The sequence below is a fragment of the Procambarus clarkii genome, chromosome 36 (assembly GCF_040958095.1).
Source record: "Procambarus clarkii isolate CNS0578487 chromosome 36, FALCON_Pclarkii_2.0, whole genome shotgun sequence".
NCBI classification, from domain to species: Eukaryota; Metazoa; Arthropoda; class Malacostraca; order Decapoda; family Cambaridae; genus Procambarus; species Procambarus clarkii.
Genome location: NC_091185.1, coordinates 7,997,219 through 8,023,850, shown reverse-complemented (window position 1 = coordinate 8,023,850; position 26,632 = coordinate 7,997,219). Strand labels below are relative to the sequence as shown.

The window sequence follows — 26,632 nt, the reverse complement described above, 5'->3', positions numbered from 1 at the left end:
TTAGGTTAATTCTGGTGGATTTTCCCTTTTTTTTGTGGTTGAGTGATCTGGTACTTCCCTAACCTCATAGTGTAGGCTATGGCTTATTGGTACCAAAGCTAAGCTCAGGAAGCTACTGGGGACCTGTCCAAAAAAAGGGTGTTTCATTACATCCAACATTTAATTTCTTCACATTCAGATTTCTGTGTGTAGATCCCAAAAGGGCTATATATTTGTTGTTTGTATTTGAAATGAGCTCATTAAAAATATATTATATTGCATTGAGCATTTTACATCACCATTGTTGCTTTTATGTTTTGTTATACTGCATGTTCTTGAACAGCTTTGCTGCTTCCCTTTGTACAAGACTGCCCTGTCAACAGCTCTGCTACTATAGTTTTTGTGAGAGATTAACATCATATCTACTTAACAGCCATGCTACTGCAACATATGCGAGAAATTGATAATGGTTAGTGATGGTGCTTTCTGTGACTCGTGTGGAGTATGTGCCAATTCTCCAGAGTGTATTGTTGCTGCTGACAAGACATTGCCGTGCAAACTCATCGCCACCAAGGCCCTTGTACACAAGCATCACTGGATCAGAGGTGATGTGCATGTTGGCCTCTTTTGCCCCATAAAACTATTTATTAAATTTATTTTCAGCTGACAGCTTTCCATCACTTAGTTTATATAGTAATGTTCAAATTCTCATTTTTCTGAGGAAAGCCCTGTCGGCTCCTCGGAGCTATCCAGGCTGTTATGTATATATTAGATTTCTGGCATCAGTCAATATGCATGTAGTTCTAGGCCAACCGGGGACCACAAGCCAGAACCTGGCCCCCTCAGAGAGGCACGAGGAGCAGTGGCCTATAGGAACCCCCGTGTGGTTGGGAGCATTCTATGTCTACCATTGACTGGGTCAGGCACCCAGAAAGGTAAGCGCTCCAAAACAAACCCCTATTCTGGTGAAAACATTGCTACAAAGAGCCAAATGAGTAGACAGAACTCTCCAAATGAAAACAAGTAAAATAGCATGACATTACCACGTTGTCACGCTGCTGTCTGTGCAACCGCCCCCCCCCCCTGCCCGCCCCGGGAGGTGGAAGGGGGAGCCCCAGACCTTCCCGCCGGCTACCCACCCTTCAGTTCTTGGCTGATGTGTTACTGGCAAGGTCATGTGCCTCTGCCTCCAACCATTGTTTCAGTTCTGTGCCTTGTGGTGTGGTGCTGTCTCTATAGTCGGTGTGCGAGCCAGGAGTAATTTCTTCAGTACTTGGGCAGCATGCACTTAGGGTTTACTTCCCTAGGTGCTCTGTAGGTACTGCCCTTGGGGCTTGAGATCACCTTCCACAAGTCGCCTTGGGATATACCTTCACTGTGTCTTTTGCTGCTCGGTGATTGACTGCCCTTGGAGTTAGCTGAGGTTTCCGTGTTTCCCTGCTTGTCTCTGGGTAGGAGTAGTTTTCGTCACTGGTAGGGGTGCAGGGTACTGTGCAGTTAGTTATCACCTCAAATAGCGGCCGGCTCTGTTCCGCCTGGGTACGTTCTCCTCTTGTGGGATTTTTCTTTTTCTTTTTGACTAGTTGCCTAGTGGGGGGTGTCTGCCACTTGGTTAGTCATAGCCTATTGTTACTCGGTGGTCCTCCGCTAGGCCCCCGCGAGTGTACACATCCTGGGGGTTCAGCTTTAGCAGATTGCTGGGTAGTTTAGGGGCCGGTTAGCAGTACTCTGCCTTGGCTTCCCCTTGTGGAATATGACTAAGGGCCCTAGGGAACCCCCGAGGGACTCTGTGATCTAGCGGATGCGACCCCTGGGTCCCCTTTCGCTTCGTGCAAGTTTGAAGGTTGCTCTGTCTCCTTGTCTCATTGTGACACTCACTGGGTGTGCCTCCATCATGCTGCCTGTTGGGTCGGTGATACATTCGACCCGGAGTCTTGCGAGTTTTATTGCTTGTTTGTACTCCAGTTCACCCAGACCGATGTTCTTGATATGCGGGTGCCAGCAGCTTCAACATTGCATGCTAGATTTAGGCTGCAGCTCGCTAGGTAGGTTGCTACCCTGGATGCCCCGAGACTGCCTCGTTTTGGTTATGGGGGACCCAGACTTGGGGGTGTTTGTCGCCTTGACTTTGGTTCCATCTGCACCCTCTTCTGTTGTGTGTCCTGGTCCTCCCCTCTTGCTTCTGGTTTCTAAGCGTCTAAGGGCTTCGGATTCGGGGCAGGGATAATTGATGATGGGACTTGGGCAGTTTTGAGGGGGGGGGTAGTCTTCTTCTCCAAAAGGGAGGCCTGGTCCTCCGGCCAGAGCTTCTGGATCTGACCAATGGGCCCCCTTTGTTCCTGCTTTTTCGGCTACTCCTGCCTTTTCTTTAGAGGCGAGGTGTTTGGAGGACGGCTCGGCCCTGAGTCCTCGTGAGGAGGTTCCCGAAGTGCGGGAGGGGTTGACTTTGAGGGCATTGGGCCTCGTTGGACCCCGCTTGGGTTTTTGTACCCTCGAAGTGGGGCTTGATGTTACAAGGAGTGGGGTTCTCTTATTCTCCTCCTCTCCTCGTACAAATTGGGATTGGCGTCTACTCCTTCCTGGGTTCGGTTTTCGTGATCCCGTGGTTTCTTCGGTTTTGTCTTCCGGAGGTTATCGACCTCCTGCAGCCCGCCCCATGTGGTGTGGGAGGCCATTGCGGCTTACCTCCTGCACGACCTGGATTACTCCTTCATAATAAATACGAATTTCTTCGTGTATGGATCATCTTGTCCTTACTGGGTTCATTATGAGGTTCCGGAGTCTTCCTGGTTGGCAGACAGCTCTTATCTTCTTATTGGAGACTTGGCATGTGTTCTGTTGGTCTCACACGCTTGAGTGGCGGGAAGCTCGTACAATATTGCAGGTTTTCCTGGGGAGCGATTTTGAGCATCTCATTGTGTGCATGTTCGCCTCTGCCTTTCCGTGGGATGTTGGTGTGGTACAGCTTCAGATGCAGGTTCCTTCCTTTTCAGCTGCAATGGTTGCTGAGGACTTGCACGTGCGAGGCCTGTTGGCTTCGATCTTGCATTTCTTTTCCCTGCTCAAGCTGTCCTTGGACTGGCTTGAGGAGGACATGGAGGCGCTTGGGGGCCGGCTCTGGGTCTGGTGTGTTGCCCTCGGCTGTGCATGCGTTGTCTGGGTTGTAGAAACTGTTCGTGCTGATTCCGAGGGATGCTGTTTCGCTGCCGGTTTCGCATGTCGGCAGGTGGTGTTCGCGTCTTCTTTGGAATTCGCTTGGGCCCTGGCTCTTAGGTTGTCTTCACCCTTTTGTCCACTGCTGTTTGCAGAGTCTGTGGTTGTGCAGTATCTGCAGGCAGCTTCATCTAGTTGTCGTCCTATGTTGGACTTGTTGACGGGTCGTGCCAGGGCTCGGGATTCGTCCCGTCGTGGTAGGCCTGTGATGCCAGATTTGGTGCTGGCGCAGTCTGCGGAACCATCTGTTCTCGTCAGCACAGTGATAGATCTGTGTGCCGCCCAAGTTCTCGTCAGCGCTGTGATAGATCTATGTGCCGCCTAAATACTCGTAAGAAGCGTCGGCCCTTTCGCAGTTCGTCCCATTGATGGAGCGATGGGGGGTAGGCTCGCCCTGTTTGCTCACGCCTGGACCCACGATTTATGGGCCTTTCGGGTTGTTTCGTGTGGCTTGCTGTAGCGTTGGGTGGCCCCTCCTCCTTCGGGGGGATTGGGGTTGGCTAGGCAGGCCTTTTTTCCTGCGCTCCCCGTCAGGTCGTCTTGGAGTGGGTTCGCTTGGGCGTGGTCGAAACGTCATCGTCACTCAGGTGGGTTTCCGGCCTGTTTCCGTTTCCGAAACGGGACTGCGTGGGCCTCAGGTTCATTCTGGACTTGTCCCATCTGACCCCGTGTGTTTATTGCCCCTCCTTTCGGATGACTACTCTGTTTCAGGTCCGACTTCTGTTGGAGCCGAGCACTTGGATGGTGTCTCTAGGCCTCTAGGAACATATTGGCATGTCCAGGCTCCTCCTGGGTTCAGGGACTGGCTTGGTTTTATGGTGGGGCGTCAAGGGTTACCACTTTTGTTGCCCTCCTTTCGGCTTGAATTTGGTGTCTCGCTTTTTCACACACCTTACCCAGGTCGTGATGGCCCCTCTGCATCTTTTCGATGTTTGGGTTCTGGCCTTCCTCAACGACTGGCTGGTATAAGCTTCCAGCCAGTGCATGTGTCTGCTCGCCAGGGATTTTGTTCTTTCCCAGCTTGCTGGGTTCGGGTTCTTGGTGAACTGGCGGAAGTCCCATCTGTTTCCCTCTCAGGTTTGATCTTGGCTGGGTCTGGTTTGGGACTTTGGGACTCTCGCACTGCTTCCTTGTCTCTGCCTCTGGCGGCTCTGCTTCGTCTACATTGCTGCCTCCATCTGTTTCTGAGGGGCTCCCGGGTAACGCGGCGGTTGCTCGAGGGTTTGTGCGTGAGCTCAAACTTTGCCATGATGGTCTACCCACCGGGTTGGGTGTGGCTTCGTCGGCTGTTCTGGTTCCTTCGGGGATGTCCCTTCCGCCTCTCGCGACCACTGGGTTCGGTCTCCTTGGGCCTTGCGTCGGCTGCTGCATTGCCGGCTTCCTCTTCAAGTTTTTTGGGGTTCAGTGCCTTGGTGCCTACCCGAGTCTCTCACTCGATGTGTTCACAAACGCGTCGTCTCTTGGCTGGGGCTTTTTGACCAGTGCTCACCAGGCCGGCCAAGGGTGGTGGGTTCCATCCCTCCGTTGGGCTCGCGGCATGGTGCGGGAGTTCGCGGCCATGTGGATGTCGCTTCAGAGGATTCGGGTCTCTCGTGGATCAACGGTCCGGCTCCATTTGAACTGTTCCCCCTTGGTTCATTGACTGAACCGCGAGGGTTCGCTGCGTCCTTGGCTTTTTGGGGCTGGTCGCTACAGGTGACTCGTCTGCTGAGCTCTCGGGGTTCAGGTCTCCTAGCGGTTCACATTCGGGGGGGTTTCCAATGTCCTGGCGGACGTCATGGCCGGTTCATTCCCCTGTTCACAGAATGGACTGTCGACATCAATTCGTTCCGTTGGCTCTGCCTGACGTTCGGGCCTCAGGAAGTGGATCTCTTTGCGTCGGCGTGGTCGAGGCGTCTCCCAGTGTACATGGCTCCCTTCCCCATCTGCGAGGCCGTCGGGGGTCAATGCCTTCAGGCAGGACTGGGCGAGGTAGAGGGTATCTGTACCCCTTCCCCCCCTGGTTCAGCTATTGCTCCAAGTTCTGGCTCGCTTGGAGACTTGACAGAGGAGAGTAGTCATCTTGGCCCCTTGGTGGCCAGCCCAGCCTTGGTTTCAGGTGCTGCTTGCTCGGTGTCCGAACCGAAGGGTCTTCCCGCGGCTCCGCCTCTTTCAGGAGATTGGTCCTGCCCGGTACGAGGCTGGTTCGCTCTTCTCCTTGAGTCTTCGCACCTGGTCTTTCCGACTCGAGTCTCTCACCATTTGTATGGGCCACAGGTAGCTTTGTTGTTGGGCTCCCGTCTGCGTGCCTCGTCTCAGTGACAGTTTGAGGTCTCTTGACGGTCCGTCCTGTTTTTCCTATTACTGTGTTAGTGTCCTTCAGTCTCTGATAGGGTGGTTTTGCATTTCCTGTTGTGGTTGTTTCAGGACCGTCATCTTATGCCAAATACTATTGCCTCCTTTCGTGCGGCACTGGCAGAGCCGCTCCAGCTTGCGTTCAGTATTGATCTTATGTCTGCTCCGTTCTGCATTGTTTCATCTCCGGCCTTCTCATGCGTCATCTGAGGCATCCTGGTCCTTAGACCTGGTGCTCTCTTTCCTCTTTTCTCCTCAGTTTGTGGTGGCCTTCGGTTCAGGATTGTTTTTCCGAGGCTCTTTTTCCTGTTGGCATCGGCCTCTTGGGGGTCAGGTCGGGGAGTTTCATGCTTTCCTCCAGCGCAGGGGTTTCTGCTCTTTTGGTCCTGGTGGTAGGTTTGTTCAGTTGCAGCGGTCTCCTTTTCTGGCAAAGAATGAGACTGCTGCTTTCTGGAAGGGTCCTTGGGTTGTTGATGCTTGGTTGGTCAAGCCGGGGGTGCATCATGTGTTGTGTTCGGTTGCGGCTCTCCGCCGTTATATGCGTGCCACGGCTTCGGTGGCCGGGGATGCACCTTAGGTTGATCCGGTTTCCCTTCTTCCCTGTTCCGGGCTCGGGTCTCCCAGGTCATCTGCAGGATTATTAAGGCTAGCTAACCTGCAGTCTATCCTCGTGCCAACGATGTGCGTAAGTTTTCTGATTTGGCTGCCGTCTTCTGCAAAATGTCTTGGGTTGACATTCGGGCATGGGGTTTTTGGAGGTCAAACAGGATCATGGCCGCTTGCTACCTTGTCAGTGTCCCTGGTCCTCGTAGGGCTCGTGTTCCACTGGGTCGGTGGTTGCAGTCAGTTGTCTCGGCTTCGCGTTGAGGAGTGAGGACTGCTCGCCGTCTGGGTAAGTCCCTGTTTTTCCTTGTCTTTGGGTAGTTAGCTCTGGGGAGCCGACGGGGCTCCAGCCAGAAAACCAGCTGTAAATGTAATGAAACTCCATTTTCTGGACAAGTCCCAGAGGCTCCCCGGCATCCCTCCCTTCTTCCCTCCCGGTTGGCAGTGTTTTTGCGTATTTTGACATCCAGCCTAAGAACTGAAGGGTGGATTGTTGGCGTGGGGGTCTTAGGCTCCCCCTTCCCCCTCCCAGGGAGGGGGGGAAGGGGGAAGTTTTGGTAGTTTTATGAGGGGGGGGAGATCTTTTGATATTTTATGGGCTTAGGTAGCATTTTTCAACCAGGCTGTATTCTGTTTTGATTTGCCTTCCTTTCTGGGTGCTTCCCTGGTCGATGACAAGAGGATAAACTTTAAATGTAGTATCCATGAGCCATTGCTCCGTGCACCTCAATAAAGGGGCCAAGTTCTGGCTCTGGTCCCCCATTAGGCATACAAGACCTCTGGGAATAATGACTCCAAGTACAATAGTGTGTCACTTAATCGGTAAGCTAGCTTCAGGGAGCCTCTGGGGTTCATCCAGAAACTGGTGTTTTATTACGTTCAACACTGGTTTTTAACAGACAATACACCACAGCAGATCTTTGTAAACAGATTTTTAGCAGAACTCTGGTTAATGATGAATATTTTGCATCGGTATCATGAAAAATACTATAGATTTTTTTGTTTTTATGATGATTTTGTCATTGATTTGTCATCAGGTAATCTTCCGCTTAATGCACATTGTATGGTGTGTGAAAGAGACTGTGGAACTGAACCCAAGCTGAATGACTGGTGGTGTTGCTGGTGTCACCTGTCGGCCCACGATGCTTGTGTTCAGAGTATGGCAGAGGTAAACAGTGTTTCTACAATAAATATATTTTTGTCTGGAATTAAATCAGGGTAATGTTAGGAAGAAACAGACAGATACATAGTAAATAACACATCTTGGCAGGTATTGGTAAACAAAAAAAGTGCATGCTGGATACCCTGGATGGTAAATAGTTAGATGGGTAGAGCTGTTCATTATTTGTAGTAACATAAATTTTGTGTACATATGTATTGCATATAGTCTTAGATTCTTTATGGAAGATTAGTGTGAATACACATTAATAAAATATACAAATTTTCATAAAAGAATCATGCTGTGGTGTTTTCGAAACCCCTTCTACGAATTGGTTCATCAAACAGATTAGTCAATGACTCCCAGAGCTACCCACCTGGTGGGCCCCCTTGGTGGCTTCCTGAGCTACCCACCTGGTGGGTCCCCTCTGTGGCTTACTGAGCTACCCACCTGGTGGGTCCCCTCGGTGGCTTCCTGAGCTACCCACCTGGTGGGTTCCCTCTGTGGCTTACTGAGCTACCCACCTGGTGGGTCCCCTCTGTGGCTTACTGAGCTACCCACCTGGTGGGTCCCCTCTGTGGCTTCCTGAGCTACCCACCTGGTGGGTCCCCTCGGTGGCTTACTGAGCTACCCACCTGGTGGGTCCCCTCGGTTGCTTACTGAGCTACCCACCTGGTGGGTCTCCTCGGTGGCTTACTGAGCTACCCACCTGGTGGGTCTCCTCGGTGGCTTACTGAGCTACCCACCTGGTGGGTCCCCTCGGTGGCTTACTGAGCTACCCACCTGGTGGGTCCCCTCGGTGGCTTACTGAGCTACCCCCACCTGGTGGGTCTACTCGGTGGCTTACTGAGCTACCCACCTAGTGGGTCTCCTCGGTGGCTTACTGAGCTACCCACCTGGTGGGTCCCCTCGGTGGCTTACTGAGCTACCCACCTGGTGGGTCCCCTCGGTGGCTTACTGAGCTACCCACCTGGTGGGTCCCCTCGGTGGCTTACTGAGCTACCCACCTGGTGGGTCCCCTCGGTGGCTTACTGAGCTACCCACCTGGTGGGTCTCCTCGGTGACTTACTGAGCTACCCACCTGGTGGGTCTCCTTGGTGGCTTACTGAGCTACCCACCTGGTGGGTCCCCTCGGTGGCTTACTGAGCTACCCACCTGGTGGGTCTCCTCGGTGACTTACTGAGCTACCCACCTGGTGGGTCTCCTTGGTGGCTTACTGAGCTACCCACCTGTTGGGTCCCCTCGGTGGCTTACTGAGCTACCCACCTGGTGGGTCTCCTCAGTGGCTTACTGAGCTACCCACCTGGTGGGTCTCCTCGGTGGCTTACTGAGCTACCCCCACCTGGTGGGTCTCCTTGGTGGCTTACTGAGCTACCCACCTGGTGGGTCTCCTTGGTGGCTTACTGAGCTACCCACCTGGTGGGTCCCCTTGGTGGCTTACTGAGCTACCCACCTGGTGGGTCCCCTCGGTGGCTTACTGAGCTACCCACCTGGTGGGTCCCCTCGGTGGCTTACTGAGCTACCCACCTGGTGGGTCTCCTCGGTGGCTTACTGAGCTACCCACCTGGTGGGTCCCCTCGGTGGCTTACTGAGCTACCCACCTGGTGGGTCCCCTCGGTGGCTTACTGAGCTACCCACCTGGTGGGTCTCCTTGGTGGCTTACTGAGCTACCCACCTGGTGGGTCTCCTCGGTGGCTTACTGAGCTACCCACCTGGTGGGTCCCCTCGGTGGCTTACTGAGCTACCCACCTGGTGGGTCTCCTCGGTGGCTTACTGAGCTACCCACCTGGTGGGTCTCCTCGGTGGCTTACTGAGCTACCCACCTGGTGGGTCTCCTCGGTGGCTTACTGAGCTACCCACCTAGTGGGTCTCCTCGGTGGCTTACTGAGCTACCCACCTGGTGGGTCTCCTCGGTGGCTTACTGAGCTACCCACCTGGTGGGTCTCCTCGGTGGCTTACTGAGCTACCCACCTGGTGGGTCTCCTTGGTGGCTTACTGAGCTACCCACCTGGTGGGTCCCCTCGGTGGCTTACTGAGCTACCCACCTGGTGGGTCTCCTCGGTGGCTTACTGAGCTACCCACCTGGTGGGTCTCCTCGGTGGCTTACTGAGCTACCCACCTGCTGGGTCTCCTCGGTGGCTTACTGAGCTACCCACCTGGTGGGTCTCCTCGGTGGCTTACTGAGCTACCCACCTGGTGGGTCCCCTCGGTGGCTTACTGAGCTACCCACCTGGTGGGTCTCCTCGGTGGCTTACTGAGCTACCCACCTGGTAATCACTCTTGGTGATTACCCAACCTACCCATCTTGCACTTGCCTAATTGTACTTTTTGGGGTTGAGGTTGGACTTTCTGATTTTGCCTCTCAACTGTCACTCTGTTGGTTTACAGGTTCCTGAACCTATTGGGCTATCTTATCTACATTTGAAACTGTGTATGGAGTCCTCCTCTACCACATCACTTCCTAATGCGTTCATTTATTAACTACTCTGACATTGAAATGTTCTAATGACTGTGTGGCTCATATGGGTACTCAGTTTTCACCTGTCCTTCCTTATGCAAGTACCACCTGTGTTAAATAATCTGTCTTTAGCTACCCTGTTAACCCTTGTGTTGCTAAGGGCAATTTACCGTTTGTCACCCACAGGCGTGTAACAATTTTTTTTTCTTCTTAACCTGTTAGTTTGTGTTCCCTGATGACGAGAAAAATAATAAAAAAATCGTAAGTGGCATATTTTGGCCGCAATAGGTCGGGGAAGTCTGGCAAAAAATTGGTGCTGACTCAGTAAGCGTCGGGGGAGTTCTGCTTCGCCCCAGCTGTCAGGCAGGGGGTTGCCACAAAGATATAATTATCTAATTATTTCAATGTCTCTGATTGATTTTTTCTTCGTTTTTTTGCTCTAATATTATTCAGTAGTGTGTAATGTGATATATTTATATACCTGTAATAAAATGTGTGAATCGTAGCTGATTCAATTATTATGTTCATAAAAAAGTGAACAAATACTTTGTCGGTTATTACACTATATACACAGGTTACATGTAAGTATCTACACTTATGTTCCCCATAACGAACCACTAATCTTGTATGGTGACGGCAGACAGTAACAGGTGGCCACACACAAGTCATGCTCCCTCCCATTGTCACTGGTTCAAGGCCAGATGCACTAACATTCCTCCTTCAAGTATACTGTTGTGGTGTTATTACCCTATATACACACATTATATATAAGTATCTACATGTTTTGTTCACCATAACTGTTCAACTAAGCTGGTATAGTGCCCAAAGAGCATAGTAGCCACCCTTACCCAGCATGACAAGTCATGCAGATGTTGCCACCTCCCTCACCAAAATGACTTCTCTCAACACTCCTTTTGCTGTCATTACACTATATATACATGTTATATATAAGTATCTACATTTGTGTTCACCATAAGGAATCACTAAGTTGGTATGCTGAGTCAAACAGCTGCAAGGAGTGAACACCACTCACCACCATCCATCCATCCAGTCCTCTCCACCATCCATCCAGTGCCCTCACCATCAATCCACCCAGTCCCCCTCCACCATCCATCCATCTAGTCCTCTCCACCATCCATCCATCCAGTTCCCCTCCACTATCCATCCATCCACTCCCCCTCCACCATCCATCCAATCCCTCTCCAACATCCATCCATCCAGTCCCCCTCCACCATCCATCTATCCATCCAGTCCCCTTCCATCATCCATCCAATCCCTCTCCACCATCCATCCATCCATCCAGTCCTCTCACCATCCATCCATCCAGTCCCCTCACCTTCCATCCATCCAGTCCGCTTCCACCATCCATCCAATCCCTCTCCACCATCCATCCATCCATCCAGTCCTCTCACCATCCATCCATCCAGTCCCCTCACCATCCATCCACCCAGTCCCCTCACCATCCACCCAGTCCCCTCACCATCCATCCATCCAGTCCCCTCACCATCCATCCACCCAGTCCCCTCACCATCCATCTATCCAGTCCCCTCACCATCCATCCATCCAGTCCCCTCACCTTCCATCCATCCAGTCCTCTCACCATCCATCCATCCAGTCCCCTCACCTTCCATCCATCCAGTCCCCTCACCATCCACCCAGTCCCCTCACCATCCATCATATTGTATTCCCAAATACAATATTCAAACGGGCAAACAACAAGTACCGAGTCAAATTTTTCGGAGAAATTGACCACGAGTACCAAAAATTACGAGAATTGTGACCTACGAGAACTGAGGTTCCACTGTATATGTAGACTAGAAGTGGTACCCGGCAATGCTTAGGATAATTTTTTGCTCTCCCTACACCTCATTCCCCCCTCTTTTCCTGTCTTCTCTGCCCCCTCTTTCCCCCTCTTTCTCCCTCTTTCCCCTCTGTCTCTTCTCTGCCTCCTCTTTCCCCTCTTCTCTTCCCCCTCTTTCTCCCTCTTTCCCCTCTTTCTCCCTCTTTCCCCATTCTCCCTTTTTTCCCTCCCTTCTTCTCTGCCCCCCTCTTTCCCCATTCTCCCTTTTTTTCCTCCCCACTTGCCCCCTCTTCCTCATTCCCTTTCTCCCTTTCTCCCTGCACCCTTTCCTCTGCCGTCTTTGTTCCCTTCTTCCTTCCCCTTTCCCTCTTTGGCCTCCAACCTCGAACAGAGAGATTTACATTTAGTTTTGAATTTACGTTCATCACTTTCGGGTAAAGAAATCTAGGGACAGGCTAGTCACATTTCACCAATTTTGTGGAAGGAGAGCTTTATTGGGGTAATGGACTTTACCTCCTCTTAATAAGACCAATAGGACTGACCTCAACTAGCCGCCTATGTCCATTCCTTGCCCGAGACCATTTACCCTGCAAAGTTGAGTGAGGTTAGCTTTGAGCATTTGGCTTCCAACTTTGGACAGACGAACAAACAAACAATTTACTCTTATAGATGGTTGGTGGGAGGGTATTGGGTAAATAATGAGAGGTAGGAGGGTAATAAGTAAATACTGTAATGGGAGTAGGATGGCATTGAGTAAATACAATGGGGCCTCGACTTGCGATGCTAATCCGTTCCCAGAGACGGATTGTAACTCGAAATATCGTAAGTCGAAGTGATTTTTCCCATAAGAAATAAAGGGAATTGAATTAATCCGTTCCCCACCCTCCAAAATATTAACATACAAATACATTTTATACTGAATACAATGTTTTTTCTAACTACAATACAGTTCCTAAGTTTATCTTACCTTTATGGAGGGCTCTTGATGGTGTATGGAAGATGGTGATGAGGGGGGAGGAGGAGAGTTGTTGCTGTTTGGAAGGGGAGTCCCCTTCCATTATCACATCAGGCAGAGATGTTTACTCTGGGGTACACTCTCTCTCCTACGTTTTGCCTGAACACCACTAGGACCTGGTTGTGGTTCAGTGCTTGTTTGTCTCGCTACAAATTTGTCAAGAGACATTTGTTTTTCCCTTCGTTTTAACATTTGTCTGTAATGATGCATCACAGTGTCATTGAATAGGTTAAGGCAACGACCTACTGCAGCTTGATTTGGGTGAGTCGTTTCAGCAAAGGTTTGCAATTCTTCCCATGCTGCACACATTTTCTTAATTGTTGAGGAAGAGACATTCTGTACTCTTGTTTCTCCTCTATGGTCATCCTTACATGGGTTTTCATATGTTGAGCCTTACCACTGACTTTCCTGGGACTCATGGCGTGATATATAATAATTACTTTAATGTTCAAAATGCAAAAAATCACCACAAATGCGGAATTTCTTATAGGCGCGATCATCACTAAGCGGGTAGCTGTAGTAAACTGAGGCAAGTCAGACCGCGTGACTGGGAACCACGCGCTCGGTCGACCCGAACGTGTACCAACAAATATCGGATGTCGAGTCGTATTTTTCGATGAAATTTACATTGTAACTCGAAATTATCGTAAGTAGGGGCAATCGTAAGTCGAGGTGCCACTGTATTTCTTATATTTTTCTTCACTGTCGGTGGTAATGAAAATAACAATTCTCCGAAATTAATTTTTTAATTGTCTGACGCCTGAACGCGTTTCGTAATTCGTATTACATTTTCAAATTTACACACAAATTCTTCGTACTTATACCCTATTGGATGAGGTGATATGGTACAAAAGTTTTGGGTGAGGTGACAAACACAAGACAGAACACGAAACAATGGGTATAAATTGGATAAGTGAACATATGAATGGAAGTAACTGCAGAAGGCCTATTGGCCCATACTTCCTCTTACTGCTTCCATATTGGTTCGGAATCTTGAAGTAGGTAGAATATAGTTGTGCATTAATTGGCTGTTGATTGCTGGTGTTGACTTTTTGATGTGTAGTGCCTCGCTGATGTCAAGCTGCCTGCTATCGCCATACCTATCGATGATTTCTGTGTTGTTTGTTAAGATTTCTCTGGTGATGGTCTGGTTGTGAGAAGAGATTGTGTGTTCCTTGATGGCTCCCTGTTGCTTATGCATTGTTAGTTGCCTGGAAAGAGATGATGTTGTCTTGCCTATATACTGAGTTCTTTGGGGCTTACAGTCCCCACGTGGGCATTTAAAGGCATAGACAACATTGGTCTCCTTCAAAACATTCTGCTTGGTGTCTGGGGAGTTTTTCATGAGTAGATTGGCCGTTTTTTTGGTTTTATAATAAATTGTCAATTGTATTATCTGATTTTTGTCTGTAGGGATGACATTCCTATCAACAATATCTTTCAGGACCCTTTCCTCCATTTTATGAGCTGTCGAAAAGAAGTTCCTGTAAAATAGTCTAATTGGGGGTACAAGTGTTGTGTTGGTTGACTCTTCAGAAATTGCATGGCGTTTTACCTTTCTTTTTCTGGGGAGAGCCCCGTCGGCTCCCTGGAGCTTTACCAGCTGATATGCTAATGTCAGACTTTGGCATCAGTCATGTGTATGGAGTTCTAGGGCCTACCGGGGACCACGACCAGAACCTGGCCCCCTCACAGAGGCAAGGGGAGCAATGGCCTATAGAAACCCCCGTGTGGTTGGAAGCATTCTATGTCTGCCATCGACCGGGTCAAGCATCCAGAAAGGTAAGCATTCCAAAACAATCCCCTATTCTGGTGAAAATTGCTACCTAAAGCCGAACTAGTGGATAGAACTCTTCATCAGAAAACAAGGAAACTAGTATGACGTCATACGTCACCGCGCCGCTGTCTGTGTAGCTCCCCCCTCCCCGGGAGGGGGAAGGGGGAGCCCCAGACATCCCACGCCGGCTATCCACCCATCAGTTCTTCGGCTGATGCTATTGGCACCGGTTGTGTGCTCCGGCTCCAGTGGTTGTTTCAGCACTGTACCTAGAGTGTGGTGTCTGTTTTCTAGGTGGTGCGTGAGCTAGGAGTGATTCCCCAGTACTCGGGCTGCATGCGCCTAGGGTTCCCTTCCCTAGGTGCCCTGTAAGTACTGCCCTTGGGGCTTGGGGCCGCCTTCCACAAGTTCCTTGGGTCCTGCCCCTGCTTGGCCGTTTACTGCTTGGTTTTCGGCTGCTCTTTGTGTGCTCGGGTGTTCTGTCTCCCTTGTTCGCCTTAGAGTAAGGGGCAGTTTTTGCACTAGTGGGGCGCAGGGTACTGTGCAGCTTGTCTTTACCAATCATAGTGGTAGGCTCTGTTCCGCTTGGGTACGCTGTCCTCTTGCGGGGTTTTCTTTTTCTTTTTGTTTATCTACCTGGTGGGGGGTCTGGCTTCGTTCTTGCCCCTTGTGTCCCTTGTGTTCTGAGTATTTTCTGGTGGTACCCCTGCTAAGTCCCCGTGAGTGTACACGTCCCGGGAGTTCAGCTCTTAGAAAGTTGTTTGGTAGCTTTGGGTGCCGGTTAGCAGTACCCTGCCTGGGATTACCTGAGCACGAGTCCTCTTATAGTAAACGCTCGGGACCCTGGGAAATCCCTGGGGGCGCGCGGGTCCGATGGATGTGACCCCAGAGTCTTCCCCACGTTTCCAGCGAGTTTGAGGTTTGCTCTCACCCTTTGTCTCTGGGTGACTCTCTGTTTTGCCTCTGTCTGCTGCCTGTGGGGTCAGTGACACCTTCGACCCGGAGTCCTGCGAGTTTGGTTGCTCGTTGTGGCTCGGTTACCCAGTTGTGCTGACAAAGCGGGTGCAGGCAGCAGGGGCGTTGCACTTGAGCCTTGGTGGTGGCAACGTTCTCGTGGTTTCCTCCCCGGGAGCCCCGGGGCTGCCCCGTTGTGGTTCGTTTTGGGACTTGGGGGTGTTGGTTGCTTCGGTTCCATCCACGCCCCCTTGTCTTTCCCCTGGATCACCCTTCCTGCCTGCATCCGGTTCCTTACCGTCTGTAGGTTCGGGGCGGGGTTTTTGATGGGGGGGCCTTGGCCCTGTTGGACCCCGTGGGGGTTTTAATCCCCCTCTAGGCGGGGCTTGTGGTTACGTGGAGTGGGGTCTTTCCTCCCCACTCGCCGTACGTGCTGTTGGGCATCGGCCCCTCCCCGGGCTCGGTTCCTTGGCCTTTGAGTCAGTTGGTTCCGTCCTGTGGGTGGATGTTTCCTCCCACCCTTTTTTGGGACGGTGTTTTCATCATGTTTCCCCGTTTGATGGGGTTCTACGTGACTTCTGATCTCGGGTGCGCCTGCGCCTTCGTGTGCCTTCGGGACTAGTGTTGGCTTCTGTGTTCTCGAGGGTTCGGGAAGGTTTTTCGCTACTTCCCGCATTATTGGAACGTCTGTCGGCTCCTCGTCCTTGTCGCCGTTTTGGGCTACTTGTCGCCCTTTTGGGCTTCTTGTCGCCCTGTTGGGCTACTTGTCGCCCTGTTGGGCTACTTGTCGCCCTGTTGGGCTACTTGTCGCCCTGTTGGGCTACTTGTCGCCCTGTTGGGCTACTTGTCGCCCTGTTGGGCTACTTGTCGCCCTGTTGGGCTACTTGTCGCCCTGTTGGGCTACTTGTCGCCCTGTTGGGCTACTTGTCACCCGGTTGGGTTCCTTTTTGGGCTCTTTGCTTCTTTGGCCGGTTTTATTGTTCCTGCTTCCTCTTTTGGCTACTTTTCTCGTGCAGTAGTCCTGGCTGGCGCCTTCCCGCAGAGAGGGTGTGTGGTTCGGCCAGCGTGTTATGCGCATGCGCCGTGGAGTTTGTTTTGGTCTGGGCGGTGTTTCAGTGCTGGTGTTTTGCGCCCTTTTTTTGCTACAGTGCTTCGCCTCTCGTTCTTCTCCCTGGCTGCGGTATGTGCCCCTTTGCTGAAGACATTGAAAAACTTCAAGCTGATATTAATAAAGTTTTCGACTGGGCATCAGAAAATAACATGTTGTTTAACAGTGATAAATTCCAGGTACTCAGGTACGGTAAAAATGAGGACCTTAAACATAATACAGAGTACAAAACACAATCAAATGTACCCATAGTAGGAAAACAGCATGTAAAGGATTTGGGAATAATAATGTCTGACGACCTAACGTTTAACCCTTAACATGCTCGGGGTTTAATATCCTGTCATCCCCACAGGCGCATGTCTTTTTGAAAAAAAAAAAAAAATTATTTTTTCTTTCTAACCTGTTAATTTGTGTTCACTGATCACGGGAAAAATAATAAAAAAATCGTAAGTGGCATATATTTCCCGCTATAGGGCGGGGAAGTCTGGCAAATTACAGGCGCTGACTCAGCATGCGTCCCAGGCGGTCTGTTGCTCGCAAGCTGTCAGGCCAGAGTTGCCACAAAGAGATAATTACCGAATTATTTCAATGTCTCCGATTGATTTTTCATACTTTTTTTGCTGTAATATTATTCAATAGTGTGTAGTTTGATATATTTATATAATAAAATGAGTGAATCGTTGGTGTACTCAAAAATATGGTGTGCATATTGTTGATTCAATTATGTTCATCAATCAGTGAACAAATACTTTGTCGGTTATTACACTATAAACACAGGTTACATATAAGTATTTGCATGTTTTGTTCACTATAACGAACCACTAAGTAGCTATTATGAGTCAAAAAGTAATGAGGAGTGACCGCCGTGTACCAGCCAGCCACTCCCGCCCTCCCTCCAGTCATCTGACTCACCCTCATTCTACTCCCACAATAATGTTTTTGCTAGAATTCACTATATACAGACGTTATATATAAGTATCTACATGTTTTGTTCACCATAACTGTACATCTAAGCTTGTATGGTGAGTAAAGGCACAGAGATGTGGCTACTCACACAGTCAGCTGATCGGCGGCCGCCCTCAAGGTCAGACGCACTAATATTTCTCCTCCAACAATACTGTGTGGTGTTATTACGCTATATATCTTATATACAGACGTTATATATAAGTATCTACATGTTTTGTTCACCATAACTGTACATCTAAGCTTGTATGGTGAGTAAAGGCACAGAGATGTGGCTACTCACACAGTCAGCTGATCGGCGGCCCCCCTCAAGGTCAGACGCACTAATATTTGTCCTCCAACAATACTGTGTGGTGTTATTACGCTATATACACACATTATATATAAATATCTACCTGTTTTATTCATCATACTTGTACAAATAAACTGGTATGGTGCCCAAAGACCATCGTGGTAACCAGTAAACAACACCGTCGTCTGCACGGTGGTGTCGTGCAGACGACGCCACCGCCCTCACCAAAATGGCGGCTCCAAACCTTCTCTTGCTGTTTCTACCCTCTATACGCACCTTATATATAAGTATCTACATTTGTGTTCACCGTAGCGAACCACTAAGCTGGTATGGTGAGTGCAGTCAATAAAAGGTGGCCACACACAGTCAAAAGACATCGCCACCACCCTCCCTCCCACAGCATTACACCTCCTTCCATGGCGCACAGCGCTAAATATCACCACAATCCTGCTATTATCAGAACCCTGGTCAGTTTTATCACAGTCAGGGGTCTTCTGTAATAATATCATCGCTACATAATAGCATGAACAAGTATAATTTGGCATTTTTAGGCGATGCTGTGGTCACAAGCTGTACAGCAGTGCTGTTAGCTCATGCTGCGTGCGTCAGGCTTGGTTGCTCACTCAATACTGAGGCCAACAACAAGTATAAATTTATACTTGTTGGGCCAAACCCGGGAGTTTGGCCCACGATTTTTTTAAAAAATGGCGTCTGTTTACAAGAGCCCTGATGAAGGTGTGGTGAACCCCGTGTATCCGCAGGCTGTTTAAATCTTGCGTAGTACTCCAACACATCATATGACGTGATGCGCAGTTAACTGGAACAACGTCCAGCACGTCATATGACGTGATGTGCACTTTAAGGGTTAAGGAGCATAACCAAGCAAATATTGCGACAGCCAGAAAAATGATAGGATGGATTACGAGAACTTTCAAATCCAGGGATCCCATCACAATGGTTGTACTCTTCAAGTCACTTGTGTTGTCCCGTCTTGAGTACTGCTCAGTACTTACTTCCCCCTTCAGAGCAGGAGAGATTGCTGAAATAGAGGGAATACAGAGAACATATACGGCATGCATAGACGCAATAAAGCACCTAAATTATTGGGATCAGCTCAAAGCCCTCCAAATGTACTCACTAGAAAGAAGACGAGAGAGATATCAAATAATATACACCTGGAAGATACTGGAGGGTCAAGTACCAAATCTACACAGTAAAATAACAACGTACTGGAGTGAACGATATGGAAGAAAATGTAGAATAGAACCAGTGAAGAGCAGAGGTGCCATAGGCACAATCAGAGATCACTGTATAAACATCAGAGGTCCGCGGTTGTTCAACGTCCTCCCAGCAAGCATAAGAAATATTGCCGGAACAACCGTGGACATTTTCAAGAGGAAACTAGATTTATTCCTCCAATGAGTGCCGGACCAATCGGGCTGTGGTGGGTATGTGGGCCTGCAGGCCGCTCCAAGCAACAGCCTAGTGGACCAAACTCTCACAAGTCAAGCATGGCCTCGGGCCGGGCTTGGGGAGTAGAAGAACTCCCAGAACCCCATCAACCAGGTATCAACCAGGTATCAACCAGGGGGTGTCCTGGTTCCCAGTTGTGGGGAGGACACCGCGGTTTTCCCTGTGTCATGGGTGTGGACCGCCTCCTTCGCCTCTCCCTGCTCTCCTGCGGGTCCGGCAGGGTCCGGCTCTGGCGTCTTCACCTGGCGGTGCTCCCAGGTTTTTCTGGGCACGGTTGAGTTGTGTCAAGTTCATGCCACCGTTCGCCAGGTGAGTTTCTGCGGTCTGGCGTCTTTTGGCCGGGCGCTGGATGCGGAGTTGTTTATATACCTGTCTTTATTTAGGTATATTTTTGTACGACTGAGACCGTTCGCACACCAGTGACTGTCCCTTTTTCAACCCTTCCTGTCCCCCTCATGTGCATGTCCAACCCATGCTGGAGTCATTCAAGGGACCCACCTTTTCTGGGGGGAGCCCCTACGGCTCCCTGGAGCTTATCGGGCTAATGTGTGTTATGTTAGACCGGGACATTAGCTATGGAGTTCAGACCTACCAGGGACCAGCGCCAGAACCTGGCCCCTTCAGAGAGGTTTCAGGGAGCAATGGCCCTGGAAAACCCCATATGGTTGGGGGTTTTCCTTATCTGCCATCGACCGGGGTTAGGCACCCAGAAAGGTAGGCGTAACAAAACAAACCCCACATGGTAAAAAACTACAACAAAAACCGAACAGAGAGGTAGAAAACTCCCTACAATCCCAAGGAAAACAATCAAACAATCAATTTACTGCCGCGCCGGTCGTCCGCGCAGCCCTCCCCTCCCCGGGAGGGGGAGGGGGGGGCCCCGGACCTCACCGCGCCGGCTGTCGTCAGTTCGCAAGCTAGTGTCAACCGGGATAGACGCTTCTCTGGCCTCAAATTCCTTGGCGGTGTTTGCCTCGTGTGGCGTTCTCTGCTGTTGTTGTGGTGTGCGGTGGCCAGGAGTACTTCATCAGTGCCGGGGCTGCATGCATCTAGGGCTTCCTTCCCTAGGCGCCCTGTGAGTACTGCCCTTGCGTGTCAGGGTTATCTTCTCTGGGGCGTTCGGGAACCGCTCCCGTAGAGGTTTTTGCTGCTCGGCATTTGCCTCGCCCTTGGGGCCAGCTGGGGCTTGGGGCCCTTGTTTGGCCTTGGGTAGGGAGTGGTTTTGTGCTGGTTAGGGCGTCAAGGTGTTGCGCGGCCTGCCACCTAAGCGGCGACCGGTTCCTGTTGCTCTGGGGACGGTGTACTTTTGCGGGGTTTTTCTTTTGTTTTGTTTTTGGTTGCCTGGTGGGGGTGCTGCCTCGTGGGCCCATAGTTCCCCTGGTATTGTTTTGGTGGTCCTCTGCTAGGCCCCCGTGCTTGTACACGTCCCAGGGGTTTTCAGTATTATCATTTACCCGTGTTTTGTTTGGGTTTCTTAACCGGTTAGCAACACCTTGCCCGGGCTTCCCGTAGTTGCTACCCTACGGGCCCTGGAAACCCCTGTCGGGGCTCGGGGACCCTTGGAGGCGTCTCCCGAGTTCCAGCCTGCCTTGTGCAGGTTTGAAGGTTGCAGTGTGCCCTTGTCTCAGGGTGACAGTCACCTGTTTTGCCTCCGTCATGCTGCCTGTTGGGTCAATGACACCTTTGACCCGGAGTCTTGCGAGTCCTGTTCTCTGCTTGTGCTCAGGTTTTACTCTGAGGATGTTCCTATTAGAGTACAGGCAGCATCAGCGTTGCATGTTAGATTTAGGTTATTGCAACGCGCTAGGTCGGTTTCCCGCCTGGATGCCCCGAGGCTGCCCCGTTTTGGTTTTAGGGACCCTGACCTGGGGGCGTTGATTGCTATGGCTTTGACTCCTACGCCCTCTGGTCCTTCCCCTGTGGTTCTTCCTGCACCACCCCCCCCCTGTGTCCGGCTCCGAAACGTATGCGGCTTTCGGCCTTGGCACAGGAATTAGTTGGTGGAGAGACTCGGGCTGCTTCGGGGGCTGCCCCATCCGGGTCGGGGACGGAGGCATTTGAGCCGGTTCCTCCTGCCGAGGCTTCTGGGTCCCACCAGCAGGCCCCCTTGTCTGCCTTTCCCTTGGACTCTACCTTTTCTTCAGGGGTAGAGGGTTTGGAGGACGGCTCTGCCCCGGGTCCCGACGTAAGGGATCCTGGGGCTGGGGAGGAGTCGGCCTGGGGGCCTTGGGCCCCCTGTGACCCCGCTTGGGTGCTTTTGCCTTCCCCACGGGGTTTATTTTTGCAGGGGGAGGGGTTTTCTTATCCTCCCTCCCTGTATGAGTATGATTTGGGTTCGGCTCCTCCCCGTGTTCGGTTCCGGGCGCCTTTGGGTACCTCGGCTCCGTCTTTACAGGGGTTTGCTACTTCCCGTCTCTCCGCGAAGGTGGCTCGGGAAGCTCTTGCTGCATACCTCTTGCGAGACCCGGGTTATGCCTCCCCAATGGATCCGTCCTCGTTTGAGTTCGGTTCTTCTTCCCGTTTTTGGGTACGTTTGGAGGTTCCGGGGTCTTCCTGGCTAGCAGACTGCCCTTTCTTTTCGTTGGGGGCGTGGCATGGGTTCTGTCGGACCCGCACGCTTGATTGGCGCGAGACTGCTACTTTTATGCAGGTTTACCTGGGGGGCGAGTTTGAGCACCTTAATGCGTGCTTATTCGCTCCTGTGCGTTCTCGGGATGTTGGCCTTTTCCAGCTTCACGTGCAGGTTCCTCAGCTTTCGGCTTCATTGGTTGCGGAGGAGTTGCGCTCCCGTGGGCATTTGGCTTCGGTCTTGCGTTTCTTTTCCCTTCTCGAGCTCTCTTCTGCTTGGCTCGAGGAGGATGTGGGAGCGTTGGCTGAAGGGCCTTCGTCCGGGGCGCTTTCTTCGGCAGCTAGGGCGTCGGCTGCACTGTTGAAGCTCTTTGCGCCCATCCTGAAGGAAGCGGTGTCTCTGTTTTTTGCTTCTCGCCTCGCGTGCCGTCAGGCTGTGCTCGCCCTCTCTTTGGATTCCGCTTGGGCCCTGGCTCTTAGGTTTTCGTCTCCTTTCTGTGGGGAGCCCCTACGGCTCCCTGGAGCTTATCGGGCTAATGTATGTTATGTTAGACCGGGACATTAGCTAAGGAGTTCAGACCTACCAGGGACCAGCGCCAGAACCTGGCCCCTTCAGAGAGGTTTCAGGGAGCAATGGCCCTGGAAAACCCCATATGGTTGGGGGTTTTCCTTATCTGCCATCGACCGGGGTTAGGCACCCAGAAAGGTAGGCGTAACAAAACAAACCCCACATGGTAAGAAACTACAACAAAAACCGAACAGAGAGGTAGAAAACTCCCTACAATCCCAAGGAAACAAGCAAACAAGCAAACATCACACTTTACTGCCGCGCCGATCGTCCGCGCAGCCCTCCCCACCCCGGGAGGGGGAGGGGGGAGCCCCGGACCTACCGCGCCGGCTGCCAAGCTCCAGTTCGTTCGCTAATGTCAACCGGGATTGACGCTTCTCTGGCCTCAGTTTCCTAGGCGGTGTTTGCCTTGTGTGGCGTTCACTGCCGTGTGTTGTGGTGTGCGGTGGCCAGGAGTACTTCATCAGTGCCGGGGCTGCATGTGCTTAGTGGCTGACTTCCCTAAGCGCCCTGTGAGTACTGCCCTTGCGTAACAGGGTTATCTTCCCTGGGGCGTTCGGGAACCATTCCCGTAGAGGTTCTTGCTGCTCGGCATTTGCCTCGCCCTTGGGGCCAGCTGGGGCTTGGGGCCCTTGTTTGGCCCTGGGTAGGGATTGGTATTGTGCTGGTTAGGGCGTCAAGGTGTTGCGCAGCCTGCCACCTATGCGGCGGCCGGTTTCTGTTGCCTCTGGAGACGGTGTACTTTTGCGGGGTTTTTCTTTTGTTTTTAATTTTCTTGCCTGGTGGGGGTCTGCCTAAGGTGGTTATAGTTCCACTGGTAGTGTTTGGCGGCCCTCTGCTAGGCCCCCGTGCTTGTACACGTCTCAGGGGTTTTCAGTGCTATAATCTACCCTCTTGTTATGTTTGGGTTTCTTAACCGGTTAGCAACACCTTGCCCGGGCTTCCCGTAGTTGTTACCCTACGGGCCCTGGAAACCCCTGTCTGGGCTCGGGGGACCATTGAATGTGTCTTCCGGGTTCCAACCCGTCTTGAACGGGATCGTTGGTTGCTGTTCCCTTGTCTCCGGGTGACAGTCGCCTTTTTACCTCCGTCATGCTGCCTGTTGGGTCACTGACACCTTGACCCGGAGTCTTGCGAGTGATTCTCTGCTTGTTCTCCAGTACTCTCCTGATGTTATTACTGTTCAGAGTACAGGCGGCATCCATGTTGCAAGGTAGGTTAGGTTGCTGCAACATGCTAGGTTGGTTTCCCACTCGAATGCCCCGTGGCCGCCCCGTTTGGTTAGGTGCTGCTCGCCCCTTTCTCTCCATGTTCCCGGCTCCGGCCCGTCTGCGGGTTTCGGGGTCGGGGCGGGGTTCAGTTGCGGCAGAGACTCGGGCGGTTTTCGGGGGATGCCCCGTTCGGGTTGGGGACGGAGGTTTGAGCCTGTGCCTCCTGCCAAGGCTTCTGGGTCTTACCAGCGGCCCTTTCTTGTTGCCTTTCCCATGGGCTCTTGCTTTTCTTTACGGGCGGAGGGCTTGGAGGACGGCTCTGCCCCGGGGCCTCTGTTGTTGGTTCCCGGGGCTGTGGGGGTTGCCTGCTAGCAGTTCTGGGGCGGTTTTGCCCCTTCAGGGGTTTTTCTGCTGTTGGGCGTCGTTTTTCGCCCTTCCAGTCTGCTAGCTTCCCACATTTGCTGGCGTGTTTTTGTGTATTAAGCGTCAGTCACAGCCCCTGCTGGCGGCCATTTTCGTCTGCCGGTTTCCCGGCGTGGCCACCAGGGCGGCGTTGCTGTTTGTTTACATGCGTCTGGGTGTGCGAGCGAGCGTCTCTGGTGAGTTTTCAAAAAATTTGCAGGGTTTTTGTTCTCCTGTTGTCGTTTCTTTGTTTTTCTGGTGTTTTCTTGCCGTTGCCTGTTTCTCTGGGAACGTTTGGGTGTTGATTTTGGGTCTGAGCCTCTGGGTTTAGGCTCAGTGCCCCTGGCTGGTATGCTTGCTCCCACACCTTGCCCCTCGGTTTTCGGTCTGTTGGGACCGTTTTCCCAGGGCGTTCTGCTGGGGTCTGTGCTTTGCCTTTTAGTGGGTTCTCCGCCGGCAAATGTGGTGGTTTGGGCTCCCCCTGGTTCGATTCTGGGTTCCTTTGGGTTTCTTGGTTTCGTTCTGGAGGTTTCTTCCTCTTGGGCCCCCTTTTGTGGGTTCAGGGGACTTTGTTTCCTCGTGTGACCCGGTTCTGCCTTTTGGGGTTCCGGGGTCTTCCTGGCTTGCAGACTGAGCTTTTTGGGTCTTGGCTCATGTTGTGGTTGTAATTACCTAAGTGTAATTACCTAAGTGTAGTTACAGGATGAGAGCTACGCTCGTGGTGTCCCGTCTTCCCAGCACTCTTTGTCATATAACGCTTTGAAACTACTGACGGTCTTGGCCTCCACCACCTTCTCACTTAACTTGTTCCAACCGTCTACCACTCTATTTGCGAAGGTGAATTTTCTTATATTTCTTTGGCATCTGTGTTTAGCTAGTTTAAATCTATGACCTCTTGTTCTTGAAATTCCAGGTCTCAGGAAGTCTTCCCTGTCGATTTTATCAATTCCTGTTACTATTTTGTATGTAGTGATCATATCACCTCTTTTTCTTCTGTCTTCTAGTTTTGGCATATTTAATGCTTCTAACCTCTCCTCGTAGCTCTTGCCCTTCAGTTCTGGGAGCCACTTAGTAGCATGTCTTTGCACCTTTTCCAGTTTTTTGATGTGCTTCTTAAGATATGGGCACCACACAACAGCTGCATATTCTAGCTTTGGCCTAACAAAAGTCATGAACAATTTCTTTAGTATATCGCCATCCATGTATTTAAATGCAATTCTGAAGTTAGAAAGCATAGCATAGGCTCCTTGCACAATATTCTTTATGTGGTCCTCAGGTGATAGTTTTCTATCTAGAACCACTCCTAGATCTCTTTCTTTATCAGAATTCTTTAAAGATTTCTCACATAATATATAGGTTGTGTGGGGTCTATGTTCTCCTATTCCACATTCCATAACATGACATTTATTAACATTAAATTCCATTTGCCAAGTGGTGCTCCATATACTTATTTTGTCCAGGTCTTTTTGAAGGGCATGACAGTCATCTAAATTTCTTATCCTTCCTATTATCTTAGCATCATCAGCAAACATGTTCATATAATTCTGTATACCAACTGGTAGATCATTTATGTACACAATAAACATCACTGGTGCAAGAACTGAACCCTGTGGTACTCCACTTGTGACATTTCTCCATTCTGATACATTGCCTCTGATTACTGCCCTCATTTTTCTATCAGTCAGAAAATTTTTCATCCATGATAGAAGCTTACCTGTCACCCCTCCAATATTTTCCAGTTTCCAGAATAACCTCTTATGTGGAACTCTGTCGAAAGCCTTTTTTAGGTCCAGATAGATGCAGTCAACCCAACCATCTCTTTCCTGTAATATCTCTGTGGCTCGATCATAGAAACTGAGTAAATTCGATACACAGGATCTTCCAGATCGAAAACCATACTGTCTGTCTGATATTATATCATTTCTCTCTAGGTGTTCTACCCATTTAGTTTTGATTAGTTTTTCCAATACTTTCACTATTACACTTGTCAATGATACAGGTCTATAATTGAGGGGGTCTTCCCTGCTGCCACTTTTGTAGATTGGAACTATGTTAGCCTGTTTCCACCCGTCTGCTACGATTCCTGTACACAGGGATGCCTGAAAGATCAGGTGAAGTGGAATGCTGAGCTCAGATGCACATTCTCTCAGAACCCATGGTGAAACGCCATCTGGGCCAGCTGCTTTGTTCTTACCGAGCTCCTTGAGCATTTTTTCCACTTCGTCTCTAGACACCTCTATGTGTTCTATGTTGTTCTCTGGAATTCTTATTGTATCTGGTTCCCTAAAGATTTCATTTTGTACAAACACACTTTGGAACTTTTCGTTTAGTGTTTCACACATTTCCTTTTCATCTTCCGTGAATCTATTTCCCATTTTCAACCTCTGAATATTATCCTTTACCTGCAATTTGTTGTTTATGAATTTATAGAATAGACCTGGTTCTGTTTTACATTTGTCCGCAATCCCTTTTTCAAAATTTCTTTCTGCCTCTCTCCTCACTGCCGTGTAGTTGTTTCTCGCATCTTTGTATCGCTGGTATGTTTGGGGGTTCGGCCTCTTCCTGTATTGATTCCATTTTTGTGTCTTTCGGTCTCTAGCCCTCTCGCAATTTCTATTGAACCAATCCTGTTTCCTAGTTCTGCATCTCTGTTTTGGTATAAATTTTTTTGTGCCTTTATCATATATTTCACAAAACTTGCCATACATCTCATTCACTTCCTTGCCTAGCATCAAGTCTGTCCAATTATACTCA

General features: G+C 50.6%; 1 protein-coding gene across 3 annotated transcripts in view; it reads left to right on the top strand.

Annotated features, from left to right (window-relative positions):
- The window catches only part of LOC123756087 (diacylglycerol kinase epsilon), a 150,645-nt gene that overhangs the window by 33,266 nt on the left and 90,747 nt on the right, over positions 1 to 26,632 (top strand). For 2 of the 3 annotated variants that reach the window (XM_045739074.2, XM_045739073.2), the window contains exons 3-4: positions 413 to 584; positions 7,167 to 7,297. The exons of the other annotated variant lie outside the window; for it this stretch is intronic. In XM_045739074.2, coding sequence (XP_045595030.2) covers positions 413 to 584; positions 7,167 to 7,297 — 303 coding nt within the window. The remainder of the gene's footprint in view (positions 1 to 412; positions 585 to 7,166; positions 7,298 to 26,632) is intronic. 3 annotated transcript variants of the gene reach the window in all.